At 43.3% G+C, this 19938-nt stretch overlaps 1 protein-coding gene across 1 annotated transcript in view; it reads left to right on the top strand.

The window, feature by feature from the left end:
* Positions 1-11351: 11351 nt before the first annotated feature.
* mmel1 (membrane metalloendopeptidase like 1) overlaps positions 11352-19938 on the top strand; it is a 14379-nt gene continuing 5792 nt past the window's right edge. The window contains exons 1-18 of the mRNA XM_081705792.1: positions 11352-11503; positions 13612-13778; positions 14035-14064; positions 14649-14711; positions 15019-15180; positions 15410-15490; positions 16014-16109; positions 16635-16753; positions 16927-16992; positions 17090-17224; positions 17575-17664; positions 17762-17898; positions 17993-18086; positions 18392-18526; positions 18607-18705; positions 19018-19101; positions 19295-19398; positions 19503-19561. Of these exons, the coding sequence (XP_081561918.1) occupies positions 13622-13778; positions 14035-14064; positions 14649-14711; positions 15019-15180; positions 15410-15490; positions 16014-16109; positions 16635-16753; positions 16927-16992; positions 17090-17224; positions 17575-17664; positions 17762-17898; positions 17993-18086; positions 18392-18526; positions 18607-18705; positions 19018-19101; positions 19295-19398; positions 19503-19561 (1711 nt within the window). The 5' untranslated portion in view covers positions 11352-11503; positions 13612-13621. The remainder of the gene's footprint in view (positions 11504-13611; positions 13779-14034; positions 14065-14648; positions 14712-15018; positions 15181-15409; positions 15491-16013; positions 16110-16634; positions 16754-16926; positions 16993-17089; positions 17225-17574; positions 17665-17761; positions 17899-17992; positions 18087-18391; positions 18527-18606; positions 18706-19017; positions 19102-19294; positions 19399-19502; positions 19562-19938) is intronic.

The following is a 19938-nucleotide window of genomic DNA, read 5'->3' as shown; positions in this document are numbered from 1 at the left end:
CTAGTGGCGCTGCCACGCGGCACGTCTAAGGCCCTACGCGCTCACGCCAAGTTCACACGTCACGTCTGCGCGTGTTGACAGCTCGCGCCTCGGCCCAGGCCGCGTGAACAGACAAGCGCCACGGTACACAATACTCATAATAAAAACATTGAAATTATAACAACAAAACACGAATAAAAATAGTGGTATATACGTGTTTTATCAAAGTCAGGACTGGTTCATTTCATTCTACATGTATATTTTCCATAGGCTGGAAGAAACTGGCAAATGACAAATAAGAAAAGTGCCATATAGTAAATCTCCTGTAATGTGTATGGAATGGTATAACTGAGCAGTCAGAACCAAGAGAGAGCGCTATAGCCATATTTCGTTATGGCACAAGTAAGGTTGTTGGTATGTTCCCAGAAGAAAAAAAAAACTATAAGTTTGGTGTATTGTTAATAAAGTCAAAGAGAATGGTTAGTCCCCTTCTTCACTGATATCATGGCTACCACACATGGCGACAAGGAAGCGTGTATATTAGTGTGGACTGTGAAAAGGAAATGGGCTCTCTTGTGTTTGGCTGTTTCTAGCATTGCAACCTAGAGCAAGGCTGCAGTGGTAAGAACCCAATACTGGAAGACAGTCCTGGATGGAGAATTATGAAGGGTTGTTGCATATTTTAAAGCAAATTAAATGATCAGTGCTGCCAAGGAACAAGCAACTCTACTTAGTTTGGTAGGAAGCCAAACTTACAGACTCATGAGGAACTTACTGAGCCAAAGTAGTATTGGTATCCAAACCAGATGATAAAACACAGTGAGCATGTGGAGCTGTTAGAGGCTCATTACAATCCTAAAACAAGTGAGATAGTATAGTGAGACTGTGTAGTGACAGAGTATAGTGAGATAGTATAGCGATAGTGTAGTGAGATAGTATAGTGTTAGTATAGTGAGATAGTACAGTGAGATAGTATACAGAGAGTTTTATTGAGTCCAGTCATCTTCCAAAGAATTATGGAAGGTTTATTCCAGAGCATCTTGAAAAACTTAATGAATTACTGAAAAGGTTGTAAAAGGCAAGGGTGCGCCTAAAGTGTTACCCAACTACTCAGAATGAGCCATCACAGACAAATGTGGTGGAGCTCATGCTGTGTCTTGAACTATTACAACAGATTTCCACCAAATCTCTTACCACTGCTGGTCTCACTAAAGTTCTGAGGAAGCTGATAAATGGCCCAGGAGACAAGAGCTTTCGAGAAATTCAAGCAGCTCATGCAGTCGCTTGCACATCATAACTTCTCAAATAAAGAAGTTTTCTCCCATCCAAACTCTATATATGTCTGGTTGGGGGATTTTCTCAAACGGCAAAAACTCTGGCACCAACTTATAAGCACGCAGTATTGCGGCTTTCACAACATCATATATAAGCTCTGCTATAAAGTTGATGATGAGCAAACCTCTTGTGCTTTTCCCACTTATGTGCACTAGAGAACTCCTGGTGCACTATGATCCACCACGTCTGCTTAGATCAAAAGTTGCAGCTCTTTATTAGTGCCCAGAATAAGGAAATCTACCACAGGGCCAAGAACCTTTTCCTATAAAGCTCCCACACTATGGAATAACCTTCCTGTAAATGTTTGAGACTTAAACAATCTCAGTATTTAAGGCTAAGATAAAAACATACCTGTATAGTCTGGTATTTTATTAATATGTCTAATTTAAGGTAAAGGTGTAGATCTGGGGGTCTATGAACATTGAGAGTTATGGTAAACTGGGATGTCATGATGCTCTTTCTTAACCGCTTATATGTCACTTAAGTTGACTGAGAGCGGCAGAGTAGTGATGTTCCCGGGTGCCCTCGTGTCTGTGGGTCCTCCTGCCTCTATCCTGTTATCTATGCTGCCATAGCTAGATCTGCTGGAGTCCATCCTTGTACACTAGATATGTAATTTACACACTTTAGTGTTTGACCATGCCTAATAACTTGTCTTTCTGCCGAGGTACATCTGCTCCTGTTGTCATGCTGTTGCTGAGCCTCAACCCATCTCAGCTGCTGGAGATCCTCCCACCCCTGACGCTCCTGCGCTGCTCCTTCCATCTCTCCTGATGAGCCCTCTTGTGGCTCCTCCAACCCTTTACATTTAAGGCATTTGGCAGACGCTCTTATTCAGAGCGACTTACAAAAGTGCTTTGTCATTTACTCATAGAATATCCTAGTTAGAGTCAAACCTACCGATGAACTAGAATACTGTAGAAACACAGGGATCAATGCTGATACCTAGAAGTGCAAAATACAAAATACATAAGGTCTATGATAAGTGCAATAAACAATACGTGCTAGAGTTTGTTAAACAACATCATAAACAATACCCTACAATAAGTACTAGTCAGTCTATATGGCAGCAGGGTCAGTTGTGCTTTAAATATTCTGCAAATAGATGGTCTTCACTCTGCATTTGAAGCCTGCAAGGGACTCCGCTGTCTAGACATTCCACCATCTTCCACCAACGGGGCAGTAAAGCTGAATCAGTTCACCTTTCAAAAAGAGCCGCTGTGGACATCGACATACTGCTTTACTTTAGAAGGTTATTGAGAGGTTTGATCACTCCTCCTCAAACCTCTTGTCATTATGATGGAGCAACACCCCTCAACACCATGGCTATAGTCAGGATTCAGGCTTTCCATCCCCCTTACCTCTCTCACACACACTCTTACATTTGCCAATAATCTCCTTACCCAGACAGTAAAGGCCTCGCTTGCCATCTGTGGCCTACATACAATATATAATAACAGTATATTTCCTAGAACACTTTTTTAAATAGATCAGTAACAAACTAGAGACCCTACTCATGTGGTAGTGGCATGTTATCAGGATATAAGATAGCAGTCGTGCAGTATACAGTTTAATCAGATTTTTCATTTCAAAGAGAGTTGACCATGTGTTTGGGATGGAAGGAGTGAGAATTAAAGAGTTCGGGACTGTAGCATAGGATGCAAACTAAGGCTTTGTTCACATTACCAACCTGAAGTGATTCAAATCCATTTTTTTTGCCTTAATGTAAGGACAATTTTTTTTTTTTTTCAGGGCTGCATGAACACACAAATCTGATCCTTTCAAATCAGATTTGAGTCACTTTTGTATGTGGCTATGTGACTTGAATGAGAACAGGAAGATTGGATTTCATTTGGCTTTTTGCCTAAATGCTTGCACTTAGCGCTGTCATCATCAAAATCAGCAGAGGAGACTTGTACAAAAACGTATTAATGTGTGCATGCATGTTGTTTCGGAGAACAGATACGTTCACACCACAGAGAGATAAAATTCACTTGTAATTATGAACGTGAACTGATAAAATAGATTAGACACAACTGATCTGAGCGAAAAAATCAGAATTGAACAATGTGGCTTGAAATGTAAAGCATAAAGTGTGAACATTTGTGTGAGGAACTGATTTACTGTATATGTACACATCAGGACACGCAACCTAATATTCATATTCACAGCCAGTGATGTTGGTTTTAGACACTAAACACCCATCCAGTGGGGTTTAAAGAATGTAGGTTTGATTTATCCCATTGTGAGGATAGCCTCCATGAAAGTAGGAGCCGTCTGACCGCACCCTCACCTATATGAACAGTCAGAGATTCTTCAGCACTGCCAGATGTTACCTGTGTGCAGTCATCAGAATCAGACCCCACTGTAACTTCATAATAAATTAGTTAAACATTTAAATGAGTTAAACACCAATCAACATGTTTTCAGGTGTTGTGTCCTTTGTATTCATTTCTCACATTCATTTGCACAAAGGTGTTTATGTCTGGGATCAGCAGAGAGCCAGCAGAATCACACAGCCATCAGAAATCACAGCACCTAAAAACATTGTGATTGGTGTTATTATGATGGCACCATGCAGTCTCATATTCTGATGACAGCCATCAGAAATGGTGACCTGTGTGCTGGTGGCTCTACAGTCAGAATTCGGTGGTCACAAATTTCGGTGTAAGACGGGCATACTAGAGGATCTTCGGGTTAGCCACCAGTGAAGTCTGCTATAGTGCCAGAGAGTGGAGCTGTCGCATGCTCGTGTGTTCACACTGCAACATTCCTCAAAGCAACACTGAACTCACATATATGTGGCTGATATACCAACACTAAAGACAGTCTGACAACCCAGTGTCATAGCAACGATTCCTCATTTCCTAAATGTAGGCTGTGGCATTGAGTTCTGTTATCTACAAACAAAGGGCAAAAGGATAGACAGAATTCTGACAGTACTGTTTGTAATGACACTTTTGGAGATAACCTTTTATAGAAAACACTACATCACAGTGTAAGGGTGCAGTTTGAGGGAAGGTCTGTGATGTAGGCATGCGGGTAGCTTTAAGATGGGGGGGTCTAAGTGTTTGTTAGCTTTAAGATGGGGGGTATAAGCTTCTGTCAGCTTTCTACCATCAGTAGACTACAGAACCAAAGAAGCAAAATCTGTATTTTTAATTAATCTGTTAATCTGGTTTGATTTATCCTAGAGAGAGAAAATCTATTATGTTGTAAGTATGTTTGTAAAACAGGCAATTTTTAACAATGTGTGAAACAGGTTTGTGGGACATTGATAGCGCAGTGAACATTACAAACAGTAAACACTATACTGCTGAAAATGGAAACCACTCCACCCCCAGGTTATACTCCATCCACCCGTAATGACTCTAATCGTAGCACCACAGGTGGTGGAGGGTCAGGCCTACAGTGACATGCATGCACCCCCATGGGAGGCTGTGGTCTTGGTGTGGGCCCTCTATCACTCTATATTCAGCACACAGCATGCATGAAATAGGCAGAGATGTACAAGCAAGTCCAGTGTGATTAAGATAACCACTGCACCGCTGATGTGTGCCTATTAATGTTAGATAGTGCTGGTCCTCATTACTGCCCAAATGTTGTGCTTTGGACAATTTACTGCCTGCTGTCTGAATTATTCATTGCTCATTAATGGAAGATCACAGCATCGCCACAAGAACAGCATATGCTTAAAATGACCCATACACAGTTTAAGCAGGCTTTTAAAAAATTAAATGTGATGCTAGGAGGCTTATAACATGAAATATAAAATAAGCTCAAATACTCTTTTGCAATATTTGATGTTAGGATTGATGTGTAAGATCGTAGATCGAACTGTTTGTGTTTGTTTTTTTCAATATCCAGCAGAGGGCGATATGGTGTAGCCTTAATTTGATCCTAAAACCAAGCAAAATAAAGAGGCTTCCAAACAGGGCATCCAAACACTTGAAAACCTTTATTTATTTTTAAATTCAGTTGAATTGAAAAGAAGGTAAAAATGTGCTATAAAACAGAATCAACCAAGACAAAAGCACAATGAAGCACTGGAGTCTTATAAAATCATATTAACCTACCAAACATCTCATATAAATCAAATTAATCAACCAAATATCTTTGATTAATAAGACTAAACTACTAAATATATACAATTAATCCCATTAACCTACAAAACATGTCAGATTAATCAAACATGCCTCTAAAGTTTTTAGTGCATGGACTAATCTGATAGCTTTTACATTTGCTGACATTTGCAAATGATAATCAGCTCTCTGCCCTGTTTACAGGTTATTTTAATGTATTTCTGCCTTCTTCAGCATGAACTCAAAGGAAACCCCCTGTGTGGTACAGGAAATTAATGACATCATCACAATAGAGAAGACTGAGGTATACGTGACTTAAAATTATTCAAATGGGAGGGGTGGGGTTAGTGCGGGTTGCTGGGTGACCAGGCAGTCTGGTATCGAACTGCAGAGGCTGACAAAAAAGACAACTTTGGGTCGCTTGGTCCTGCTGTGTGTCTGATAGGGTTGGGGTGTTATTAAGATAAGGAGGATTTAGGTGGAGAACGATAGCACAGTTGGAAGCTTCACACTTTGATCACGCTGAGGATGGAAGTAAGCACCCACACTGTACACTTCAAACGCCAAATACACCACCGGGACGCTGGAGAGAATGTCTCCCAACAGGCATCCGCTAGAGAGAGGTCCACCCACATTCAGAGAGTTCAGTCACTTCTCCATATTGCCTTGGCAACAAAGACAGTAATAACAGGTTATCAAGTGCTGAAAATACACAATTAATTTGGCATGGAGCGCATAATGTCTAATAACACCATGTCTGCTCAAAACAATAACACACTACAGCATTACAGATGCATCTTCTCTACTTAAATGACGATCTGTTAGTGTGTCAGTGGTGACTGCACATGACTGTTAGTTTCTATTTGAATGGGGTTAAGCACTATGAGACCTGTGTCCTGGAGAGATGGTCTTATCATGGACTAATATAACATTCTAATTGCTTCGGTTGCTGGCACTATTATTTATACTAAGAGAGTATATGTGGATTAATTACAACAAAAGGGACCAATTCTGGACCCAATTAATTATAGTAAATGGAGATTAACTTTGTCTCCCTCTCATCTGAGAGAGCTCCATGCCTGAAATACAGCCATAAATCTAATCAAGGAAGCACACTAGTGATAAGGTAGACACTAGCACTAAGGCAGAACCTAGCACTAGTGTTAAGAAGTAGAAACTAACACTAGCACTATGGAAGACACTAACATTAGTGCTAATGTAGACAGTAACACTAGTGCTATGGTAGACACACGTGCTAAGGTAAACATTAACATTAGCATTAAGGTATACACTAGCAAGACAGTAACACTAGCGCTAGCACTATGGTAGACAATACCACTAAGGTAGACACTAACACTAGCACTAAGGCAGACACTAGCGCTAAGGTAGACACTATGACTAGCACTATGGTAGACACTAGTGAGACAGTAACACTAGCACTAAGGTAGACACTAACACTACTGCTAAGGTAGACACTAGCGTTAAGATATACACTAACAGTAGTGCTAAGGTAGACATTAACACTAGTGCTAAGATAGACACTAGTGAGACAGTAACACTAGCACTAAGGTAGACAATATCACTAGCACTAAAGTAAACACTAACACTAAGGTTAGCACTAGCACTATGGTAGACACTAGTGAGACTAACACTAGCACTAAGGTAGACACTAACACTACTGCTAAGGTAGACACTAGCGCTAAGATATACACTAACAGTAGTGCTAAGGTAGACATTAACACTAGTGCTAAGGTAGACACTAGTGAGACAGTAACACTAGCACTAAGGTAGACAATATCACTAGCACTAAAGTAAACACACTAAGGTTAGCACTAGCACTAAGGTAGACACTAGTGACACAGTAACACTAGCACTAAGGTAGTGACTAACACTAGTGATAACGTAGACACTAGTGCTAAGATATACATTAACACTAGCGCTAAGGTAGACATTAACATTAAGGTAGACAATAGTGAGACAGTAACACTAGCGTCAAGGTAGACGCTAACACTAGTGCTAAGGTAGACACTAACAATGGTGCTAAGATAAATAGCACTATCGCTAAGGTAGACAGTAACACTAGTGCTAAGGTAGACACTAGCGAGACAGTAACACTAGCGCTAAGGTAGACACTAACAATAGCACTAAGGTAGACACTAGCATTAGCGCTATGGTAGACAATAGCACTAAAGTAGACACTAGCACCAAGGCAGACATTAGCGTTAAGGTAGGCATTAATACTAGCACTAAGGTAGACACTAACACGAGCGTTATGGTAGACACTAGCAAGACAGTGACACTAGCGCTAAGGTACACACTAGTGAGACAGTAATACTAGCGCTAAGGTAGACACTGGTGCTAAGGTAGATACTATCATTAAGGTAGGCACTACCGCTAAGGTATACACTAACACTAGCGTTAAGGTTGACTGGTGCTATTGTAGACATTTACACAACTGCTAATCTAGACACTAACACTAGCGTGGTAGACACTAGTGAGACAGTAACACTAGCACTAAGGTAGACACTAGCACTAAGATATACACTAACAGTAGTGCTAAGGTAGACATTAACACTAGTGCTGAGGTAGACACTCGTGAGACAGTAACACTAGCGCTAAGGTAGACAATATCACTAGCGCTAAAGTAAACACTAATACTAAGGTTAGCACTAGCACTAAGGTAGACACTAGTGAGACTAACACTAGTACTAAGGTAGTGACTAACACTAGTGCTAAGGTAGACATTGACATTAAGGTAGACAATAGTGAGACAGTAACACTAGTGTCAAGGTAGACGCTAACAATAGTGCTAAGGTATACACTAACACTAGCGCTAAGATAGACACTAACAATAGCACTAAGGTAGACACTAACACTAAGGTAGACACTAGCATTAGCACTATGGTAGACAATAGCACTAAAGTAGACACTAGCACCAAGGCAGACATTAGCGTTAAGGTAGGCATTAACACTAGCGCTAAGGTAGACACTAACACGAGCGTTATGGTAGACACTAGCAAGACAGTGACACTAGTGCTAAGGTAGACACTAGTGAGACAGTAATACTAGCGCTAAGGTAGACACTGGCGCTAAGGTAGATACTATCACTAAGGTAGGCACTACCGCTAAGGTATACACTAGCGTTAAGGTTGACTGGTGCTATTGTAGACATTTACACAACTGCTAATCTAGACATTAACACAAGCGTGGTAGACACTAGTGAGACAGTAACATTAGCGCTAAGGTAGACACTAACACTAGCGTTAAGGTAGACACTAGCACTGGTGCTAAGTTAGGCATTAACACTAGTGCTAATGTAGACACTAACACTAGCACTAAGGTAGACACTAACACTGGCGTTAAGGTAGACACTAACACGAGCGCTAAGGTAGACACCAACACTGCTGCTAAGGTAGACAGTAGCACTAGCGCTAAGCTAGATACTAACACTAAGGTAGACACTAATGAGACAGTAACACTAGCGCTAAGGTAGACACTAACACTAGTGCTAAGGTAGATAGTAGTACTATTGCTAAGGTAGACACTAACAATAGCACTATGGTAGAAACTAAGGTAGAAACTAACACTAAGGTAGACACTAGCATTAGCGCTATGGTAGACAATAGCACTAAAGTAGACACTAGCACTAAGGCAGACATTAGCACTAAGGTATACACTAACACTAGCACTGTGGTAGACACTAGCAAGACAGTAACACTAGCGCTAAAGTAGACACTAGCGAGACAGTAACGCTACCACTAAGGTAGACACTAGCACTAAGATATACACTAATACTAGCACTAGGGTAGACACTAACACTGGTGCTAAGGTAAGACATTAACACTAGCGCTAAGGTAGACACTAACATTAAGGTAGACAATAGTGAGACAGTAACACTAGCAGTAAGGTAGACACTAACACTGGCCCTACAGTAGACATTAACACTGGCGCTAAGGTAGATAGATAAAGTTTTCTTCAAGTTGAAGCCCAGTCTCAGTTATTTCTAGGTATATAGGTATACAGGTTAGGCAAACCTTTACTCTTAGGTCCTGCTTAGTGTAGGTTCTGTGAAATTTTATAGACTGAAATATTGAGAGTTCCTTAACATTGTCATGGCTATAGACTAATGTAAGTGTAGACTAATATAAGTAAAAGTATATTAAAATTATTGTAAATACCTTATATATGCATACTTATTTATAACCTATTTTATACACATTTTTCTTATTATTTCTCTTACTTATTTTTCTGAACCTAGAGCTGTTTGAAAATAAGGGTATCATGAAAATAGCAGAGACCTAGTTCAAGATGACTGAGGTATACTTGAGATGACGCTTGAGTTGAAGTGATTTTAAGACTACAATTCTTTGGTGAAACAGTCCATAAGGTAATAGTCTATTTTCAACTCCAATCAGACAAAAAAAAAGTTGTATAAAACAAATAAACAAATTATTATTATTATGACTTAAAAAGTTTATAAAAGGAAGCATAATCAGGGTCCTCAGAGAGGTGGCTTTTCTCAAAACATTTCAAAGAATTATAATATGGGCTTTTAGCAAATACCATCTAACTCACCCTTTAACAGCACAATCTCCACCTCAACAACCTAATTAAAAACCTTTCAGGGCTTGTTTTGCTAAGCTCGCAGTCACTGAGACAGTGAAGTATACGCATGAATTCTGAGCAAGCATGAAGCAAACATTCCAGTTTGTACACAGTGCAGCAAATAAATCTATAATGGGTGCATTTGTTCTATCCACGCTAGTACACTAATTAGATGCACTCCCGTTCTAGCTGAGAAAAGCACGACTCCTCCTCTCAGAGACCTTGCATTCATATACGAAAACACAGCCCATAACGGGCACCAGCCAGCAGCAGATGCTGAGAGTGCACCTGTCTTTTCCAGAGTTACGCTAGAATGTCAGCTACTTAAGGACAAGAAAAGATCCTAGAGGCAGACAGACATTTACTGGGATTGTGAGAGTACTTTTGCCAGAGGAGGTTAGGCCTCGTGCTCTAGGGAGTCGCCCTTGGTTTGCTCACTGGGGACATTTGTAAAACTGCTTTGTTGACAACAGCTGCTGTAATAAAAGGCTTTTGTTTGGAATATTTAAAGGCTCAGAAATTTTCATTTACACCTTTAAGTAACTGGGCAAGATTGTACAGAGATTAGCCTATTGAGATGGATTTTAATGGACTATTGCAATTAGCAGGTATTGACCCATATTCCCCTATAGTTTTCTCCATGTCTTTATCCTCGCTGGCGTGTTACGATGTGCTGGGCAATTTTGACAGCTGGACTATGACACGCCAGGCTCCAGCGTCTCCTGCGCTGTCTAATCTCAGATAATTACAGTGGCTAATCAGGCTACTAATGCGCCTCAGCACAGTGCCATTTCACTGTGACACCAGTGGGGGTGGAGTTCACATCTCCACTGAGCTGAGGTCAGTTCCTGCCAACCCTCTCCAGCAGTGCTGTGCCCGTCCTCCTGCCTGGTCTCTTAGCCGCGTTTATGAGGCAGCAGACATTAACCTATATACAGATTAACCTACGCCTTCTGCCGCACATCGACTCCCGCAGCCCTGTAGGTTAATAAAGCCATCAGCGGCATAAACTCACTCTTCGTTCTCTGGGTTAATGAACATCAGCTACTGTAATGTGAACTGAGTTAAAATAAAATGTGTTCCAAAATCCATCTGAATTCTTTTTTTTTTTTACTAGCAGCCCATTTACAATATTGAACTGCATTTTGACAAACAATCCAGACAGAACACATCAGTTTTCACATGTGTGTTGCACAGATGACAGCAGCCCCTCACTAAAGCCCTCTAGTGGACATACTTATGTTGTATTGTTACCATCACCATCTCAGTGGGGTTCAGCGAGCATCTCTGTTTACCCCTATCACTTCCCCTCCCTCCTGCTCTCCTACCCTCCACCTTCTCTCTCTTGACTCTGTCCCTCAGAGCCAGATGGGAACAGATTGTCCCTCTGGCGTCCAGCTGTCTGCATGCTGTTTCTTTTCTGCCACAGCAGCTCTGGGTGAGAACCTAGAAGGGTGTTTGAGAAACGGAGGGTCTCTGGGATTCACCTGATCACAGAAAAGGTAAGAGACAGTCTGCTGTACAATACGATGAACATGGTGGAGTGCACATAACTTACCATCAAGTACTGGTGGCAACAGAAATAACTGCGCTTGGATACTATCACATGTAACTTAAAAGAATATCTGTGAACATCTGTTGTAAAAAGCACTATATAAACAAATTTGGATTTGAGGTTTTTATTAAATTGTTTTGTTTTTAAAATTCTATTCAATTAGCCATCACTTGATCAAATTATTCCATATACCCATGATGTCCATATTAAGCATCACACAATGTATATTTTGTTTCTGTGTTAATTATGTTCTTAGTTTAAATGTTTTCTTTTTCATTTTTGTTGCATACAGTTACATCCAGTTGCTCTCGTTATCTTGAAAAGTGCAAGTGACTCATTGTATCATTGGTCTGGCTGAAGTACTCACATACACATTTCCACATATGTGTACGTGGAGGTAACTAATAGATCAGGGGTGCCTAAGACATCCTAAAGCACCAATACCCACCGTACTGGGTGGCAAAATTAATGCGCCATACATCCGGTGTCTGGAGGAATGGAGGGCACACAGTGATCACAGCCTCCTTTATCCCATTTAGTAACACATAGAACACAGAGGAGAGGCAGTACCATGATGCTCCACTGTGGAGTGCAGCACTGGCCATCTCAAATGGCCAGATAATATATATTTATCTTGCATATATACATTTTTCTCTATGCACCCCTGTTTCCTTTCCTCAGTTTGGACAGAGCACTCTCCACCATTTCACTGCGTGTTATACTGTGTTTGACTATGTATGTGACGAATAAACCAAACTTGAACTTGAACAAAGGTGCCATCGTCTGTTAGGAGTGAGCCTGCATTACTCCACTCTGCCTTGACAAAACAAGTCACTTCTTTACTTTTAAGTCTGATCTTTTTTCACCTTTGGAACAGTGTGCTTGTGGAACACTACTGACTACACTACTAACTGTGCAGCTACCTTCTGGTACTCAAGTTTGTGTTTATTGCTGACGACACCAAACTATGTTTTTCTCGTCTCCATCTCCATCACAAGAACGTCCACAATACGTTCTGCAAAATTTCTCTTATTTGTTGCCTTTTGTCGCCAACATCTCAAACAATAATGAATGGGACACCCCATATTTAAGTATTCATAATTTGCATTGACCATTTATGGATTTTATGGATGATAACAGGGCAGGATATGATGTTCATCCGTGTCTGCACGTGTTAAAGAAGACTGTTAACGTATTGGTCACTTTTCCACTCAAGTTTTTAGGAAAATTGCTTTAGCGTTTAAAAATGTTTGTTGATATAGTTAAAGAAATTATCGGAACTTGTCGATACAATTTTATTTTAAAATGTTGCAAACATCTTATATCAACAAACATTTTGCCAATTCTAAAGAAGAAACGACATGCAGATGTGCATGAATTTGTATGTGTTATTTGTGCACGCGCACATTTTCACTCTGGAATTCCTGCAAGGTTTTATAAACGAGGCCCAGCAGGGTGTCTTGTAGTGTAAGATGCAGATGGTATCCAACAAATGTAACATTTGTCTGGATGAAGAAGTGCAACGTCAGTCACGCGTGCTTAGGAGTGTGACGTCAGCCGAAGCCCAGGAAGGGCAGGTGCAGTAGTTCTGAGGCAGGGGGCCTTCCACAGAGACTCGGCAGTGTTGGAAACCCCACTCTCTCCAACTATGAAAGTGAGTGCCTCAGAACCAGCGGAGTTGAGCAGAGTAAACGCACAGAGGATAACGCTTGAGACCAAGAGCTACAAAGGTTAAAACCTAAAACCTCTAAAAGGCTTGTGTTGGCCTCCATGTCAGGGAGCCTAGATGGAGGTTTCTGAGGAAACACTGCTATCATGTCCTGCTTCTGATCACTTATTCCAAACAAGTTATATTCTGCGTATTTTCCATGTTGAGACCAGGCTGCACTGAACAGTAGGTACCATACAAGAGTTCACGCTTGGTTGCTTCCCCACCCGTTCAACACGCGACTCCACTGCACTGCGCTTGCAGAAGCGCTCGCGCGTCCTCGCAGTTGGCGTCGTGTGTGATGCAGGCTACTCTGCCGTCACTGGGCGTGCTTCATCACTTCACAGACTTTACACGATGGGGAAGTCGGAGAGCCAGATGGACATAATGGAGAAGACAGCTAAACCCAGACGGCACGGGTGCAGCCTCGTGGAGATTGGTTTGTCCATCATGTTACTGCTCACGAGCTGTGCTTTGGCGGGAATGATCGTCCTGTACGCCTCCGCGCGCAAAGGTAAGGAGCACGCGCCTGATGTTTGTACACAACGTGAAAATGTTGCATTTGAAATATTTGCTCTCCAGACATGCAGACGCGCTCTTTCATAGCTTTTTGAGACGGAACTCCAAGCAATTGGAGTAATTGATGATTTATAATTACAGCTGTGGTTTTAATTTTCCCCAGTAACATTTAGTGAGTTAACGAGAAACTATAAATCTTGCATTTAGTGGATCGTTTTTTAAAGAATGACTTTTCCTCATGTCATTTTCAGAATACTCACACACAACGGGAACGTCAAAAGGTACAGTGTTTACATTCCTACGACAAAGCCTCTGTCGGTGGTGTAAATAAATAAATAAAGCGAAAAGCTATCTAAAGCCCTTTTCAAACCCCAGCTGTGTGATTTAGCCGTGTGAGGCTATGTGCCCCCTCTTCCTGTAACTGCTCCATGTTTCATCTCCATACACTGTTATCAGAAGCTCCAGGCAGCAGCAATGTCACAGCTGACCAAACCAGTTCCAGATGATCAATGCAGAAACTGTGTCCCAGCCGCCGTCTAGGCCGACTGTGGCCCGACTGCCGTGCACCAGTACAGCCAGGCTCTTTAAAGTTGATCTGTGGCTTTTAGAGGTTATTTTAGGTTATGTCAGGGCAGCTGTAAGTGCAGGACAAGGTGGCAGTCCGGATTCCAGCTACAGTGAAAGTGAAATGCACGCGCACTGCAGTCTGCACATCAGTCAGCTAGTTTTGGGTCCGTTATGTCATGAAGGACACTAGAAAGGCAAACTTTATTTGGACCGCATTACAGATTCTGTGTGGAGAGTTCCATAACAAATCAGACTGCATTTGCAATGGAACTACTTGGTTGTTGTTTTTTTAATACAGGGCTCCAGTATCGCTTCAGGAACCACAGCAACATCTGCATGACCCCAGACTGTGTCACTGCAGGTATACTCAACTGAATACGCTGCACACACGTTCTTAAGGTTAAGACAGCAGTGGTTCAGCAAGGTTTATATCCTAGACGTGGTCTGAACAGCATAAAACAATTCCAGGTGGTCTTCAGAGGTTTGGGAGCCTATCCTGTTACTCATTTTCACTGTTGTAAGAACCTGAGTTTAGAATTTATATAGTAGCATTAAAACATTCCGAGTACACATGTACATAAGTGTGGCAGCTTTCTGTTCATGAAGATGTGAAGTGTGATCGGCAGTGAGGTGGCAGGCGTAACTGTACGTGGCTGATGTCCTCACAGCGGCGAGGCTGCTGCAGAACATGGATCCCAGAGTGGACCCGTGCCAGAACTTCTACCAGCACGCCTGCGGAGGCTGGCTGGAGAGGCATGTGATCCCAGAGAGCAGCTCCCTCCACAGCGTCTTTAACGTTCTGCGGGATGAGCTGGAGATTGTGCTCAAGGGTAAGTTGGGACACTGCACACACACACACACACACACACACCACACCACACCACACCACACCAAACCACAGCCTTCACACCACACCCCACACATACACACACACACCACACCACAGCCTCCGTTTGGCTCGTTCCACATGGTGTTGTTGGCAGGCTAGGAGTTCTGCTGGATTAAAAGACGTAGTGGGTTAAATGATGATCTGTACGTTGTGTTTTTGCTGTTCTGCAGGAGTTCTGGAGACTGAGTGCACATGTGACCGGGACGCGTTCAGGAAAGCCAAAGTGCTGTACCGGTCATGTATGAATGAGAGTAAGTGATGCCCAAGTGTCTCTGTATTGATGCTTCAATTTTCCTTCACAAGCATGAATATTAGTCAGTGATAAGACCTTAACACCTTTCAGTGACACAGTCCTTTCTAGTTTGAGTCCCTACACGACCCCGATCAAACGCTCAGCTCTGGACCTGGAGGTCCAGAGTCCAGCGCAGTGGGGTGACTTGCTACTACTAGACTAGCAGCCGGTTGAGCAGGGCAGTTACCACACTGTGCTTCCAAACTGAACTAAATCAGCTAGCTGCCATCATGGGAGACCCCTGGCACTTCTCTTAACCGGTGTGCAATAACATTAGTGTCCTTGCTCCTGAATAGTTAATGTAGAGATGGTCACGGGTAAAGGTGGGGGACTGATGTAGTCCAAGCAGCACACACAATGGCCTTGCATGTTTTAAATGCTGGCTGGTGGGACCAGGTCTGTCAGCAGAGGTCCAACACCAGGCGGTTGCTGTTGCTGTGTGTCTCATGACTGGCGTAAAGCTGCAGCTTTGCCCCCTGCAGGTGTGATCGAGCAGCGCACCTCACAGCCCCTGCTCAAGCTTATTGACGCTATGGGGGACTGGCCCGTGGCGTCAGAGGGCTGGAGCAGCACAGCAGGTACAGGAAGATACTGGGCACCCCAATTTGCTGTCACGGAGGGAGGGCAGCAGTGCCTTATCTAAATGGGAAAAACACAATGGCAGTGAGGCTGGTTCTCAAGAGACCTGATAAGGGCTGGAGCGCTGCAGATCCCGAGCCGCAGCAGACTGGCATAAAAGTCAAAGATGAGAGACTCTTGCGTCTCTGATTAGCACTGAGACCCAAATTACTACCCTGTACCCCTGAGTGAGGAAGTTAGAATTAAACGTAATGGCCGATGAAAACTTAAACTTCATTAGTGCCATATATGTGTGCGCACAGACAGCAACTTTTGCTGAATGAATATTCAAGGGTTTTTTGGGAAAGACCCAGTTAATATGTTCAATGCAAACACCAGTATAAGATGCAGTCTGTCCCCTTAACTGTTCTCACCAAAGCTGATCTCATTAGAGTGTTGCGTTAAAGGCAGGCAGCGTTTCATCACGTGATACGGGAGCTGTTCTTGTTCTCAGAGGCTCTGACCTCTTCTGCATTTGCTGCCAGAGGAGCCGCTGTGGTTGGAGGACACCCTGGCCACTCTGAACACGCGATACAACAGGAAGGTGCTGCTGGACATGTTCGTGTGGCCTGACGATCGCGACTCCAGTCATCATGTCATTCACGTAAGAGAACCATATTGCAAAGCGTTTACAATGATTATCATACGAAAGGGCTTTACAGACTCTGACATTAAAGTTTTCCACACAGAATCGGATGTTTCCAAAACACGCTGTTGTGGATTATGCCTTAAAGATTCATTTGATAGTGTTTAAAGTTGTCCTGCTTGTTTTTACAGATTGACCAGCCATCACTAGGAATGCCCTCCAGAGATTATTACTTCAACAATGGCAATTACAAAAAGGTAAATCACACTTTCTCTGTGTTTACCGCCCACTTTATAAATACAGGTATCAACAACCTGAATGTGTTCACCTGTCTATGTTCACCTATATGGGTAGGTGCGTGAGGCCTACCTGCAGTTCATGGTTTCCATGGCAATAATAGCACGGGAGGACAGGAACTTGACCCAGGAGGATGAGCGTGTGTGGGAGGAAATGATGCAAGTACTGGCGCTTGAGAGGGATATCGCCAATGTGAGTAGCCTAGCATCCCATAGCAGCGCCAAGAGCCTGTCAGCCTGACAGAGAACAAACGCGCCACCCGCTTTCAGTAACAACTTGTCAAACCAATCAGATTTGAAAAGGCTGGGAAACTTTTGCAACCCGCAGTGCCCTCCAGAGCATTCTGAGTTAAAATCACCAGAGCTGGACGACCTGCACAGCCAGACTAATGCCAGTGTAATTAAAGACATACTCGTCTCAACAGCCCTAGAGATTTAACCCTGTAGATCTCATCTGTAGCATCAGGGCGTCTGCTGCGTGGAGAACGGTCAGGTGAGGCGTACTTCAACCGAGTGCCATGTTTCGTTCCCGTGTGTTCTTAGGCGACGTCGACAGCCGAAGCGCGTAGTGACATCACTGTCCTCTACAACAAGATGACTTTGAGTGACCTGCAGGAGACCTTTGGCCTTGATGTGAGTCTTGTGCCGTAACGTTCAATCAAGCGGAGCAAGGAACTGCGGGAGAGGCGTCAGCTGGGAGGAGACGTAACGCATCTTTCTGTGTGTGCAGGGATTTAACTGGACACACTACATCCAGGAAATCATGGCGAGCGTTTCTGTGGTGGTGCAGGCAGACGAGCCCATCGTGGTCTACTGCACGCCGTACCTGGAGCAGCTCGACAGGGTCCTGTCTCGATATAACCGCAGGTTTTTTCAGTCTTATGGACTAGATTCAAACGTTATTAATGCCTGGCATGTACCATGTGTCAGTGTGTTTGCTGTGTTCTGTGTCATCGTGCAGAACTGTGCAGAACTACCTGGTCTGGATGCTCGTTATGGACAGGGTCGGCACCCTGAGCCGCCGCTTCAAAGACGTGCGCGCCTACTACAGAAAGGTCAGTCCAGCATGCGGGACGCCCAGCTAGAGGACACGGGACCCGTTTCAGTACACTGTGCAGAGACGTGGAACCACTTATGTCCCTCAACCCCCATATCATCAAAACCTGCACACTAAAGATCATCCACAAATACCTTCAGAAGACCCAAGAGCTTTGTTTAAAAAACAAACAAACAAACAACAACAAAAAAACACCTTTCCCAAAACAGGTAGACCAGTGCATGGTGTTGATGTGTGTGTTCACCTAGACCAGCCACTTGGGGTGGTGTGTGTGTGTGTGTGTGTGTGTGTGTGTGCGCGCAGGTCTTGCACGGTACAACGGTGGAGGAGGCACGCTGGCGGGACTGCGTGCGATATGTGCAGAGCAGTATGGAGAACGCAGTTGGGGCTCTGTATGTGCGCGAGACCTTCGCCGGAGACAGCAAACGCATGGGGAGTGCCAACACCAGCCCACGGTTCCATACTGCAGAATGGTGTGAAAAGTAATTCATTGTGTGTGTGTGTGTGTGTGTGTGTAGGTTGGTGAATTGATTAGAAAGATTCGGGAAGCCTATGTAGAAACACTAGAGGAGCTGAACTGGATGGATGACCAGTCCAACGCAAAGGCAAGAGAGAAGGTGAGGATGCACTAATCAGAACGGCACAGGAAGTGCTAGAGAACTAACTTCACCTGGACTGCCACAGCAGAGCCCCAGTAGCAGAAAGCACTCACCTCTGGGAGAAGGAGGACTCACCCTGTGTTCAGCTGAAGCGAATGGATGGACGTTCAGGGATTGTTTTATCTGTCATGAACGTGTTTCTCTGCTGCCTGTATTGGACAGCTACCACTGACCGTACCAAAAACCAAGTGTACCAAAGGACAAGTGTGTTTGGGAACTAATGTGTTTGCTGAATCTACTGAGATAATCACTGTGTGTTTGGTGTTTCAGGCTTTGGCGATCTCAGAGCAAATCGGCTACCCAGATTATATTTTGCAAGAGGAGAACCAGAAACTTGATGAGGAGTATATTCACGTGAGCCCTAAAGACTCTGACTTTTAAAGTTCCCTTTCTGAGTTGAATTTTTCATGAGCTAGAACTAGACGTGATTGTAAATGAGTTCTTTAATTTCACCAGGCAGCCATGGTTAAAAAATGGGTTAAAAAATGGACAGTTTTGTGCATTTGAGTGAGAGAATTCTTCTTAAATGCCCTCCTGTCTTTCTCAGCTGAACTTCAGTGAGGAGAGTTACTTTGAGAACAGTCTGCAGAATCTCCAGGCCACGGCTCAGAAAGGACACAAGAGATTGCGAGAACCTGTAGACTCTGACCTGTGTGTTACACTCACGGCACACTTGCCGACACGCACCCACCAAATGTACTCTTCTAGCAGTTTCTCATTATTGACCTGTTGCTTTGATATTTATTATTTGACAGGTGGATCATTGGTGCGGCAGTGGTCAATGCATTCTACTCTCACAACAGGAACCAGATAGGTAAGTGCACAGAGGTGCTGACGTGCTCCAGAAACCTCATGGACATGTAGCTCGTTGTTACGCCACAGGACCTTATTAAAATACTGTCGGTTTAAAAAGAAACCGAGACATTGCCTGCGAATAAGAAATCCTGTTACTCTTACATTTGAGTGACTTTGTAATCGTGTGTAAAGGGCCCAGAGGACTGAGGTGAGATAGCGGGGCAGTGTCTATGCACACTGTCCCAGCATCCATCCACAGAGGGAGGGACACAGATCACACCGCACCTACGACTTCTCTCACTGTAAATGCCTTTTCAGCTCATCTGAAATAATGTTCATAGTTCCCACAAGGCTTTTCCCCTTCTAGATAATAAAGCTGGTTTTCAGCTCCAGTGC

This window comes from Electrophorus electricus, chromosome 22 (genome assembly GCF_041902795.1).
Source record: "Electrophorus electricus isolate QZ-2024a chromosome 22, ASM4190279v1, whole genome shotgun sequence".
NCBI lineage: Eukaryota > Metazoa > Chordata > Actinopteri > Gymnotiformes > Gymnotidae > Electrophorus > Electrophorus electricus.
The sequence above is the reverse complement of the archived record's forward strand: the minus strand, read 5'-3'. Positions and strand labels throughout refer to the sequence as shown.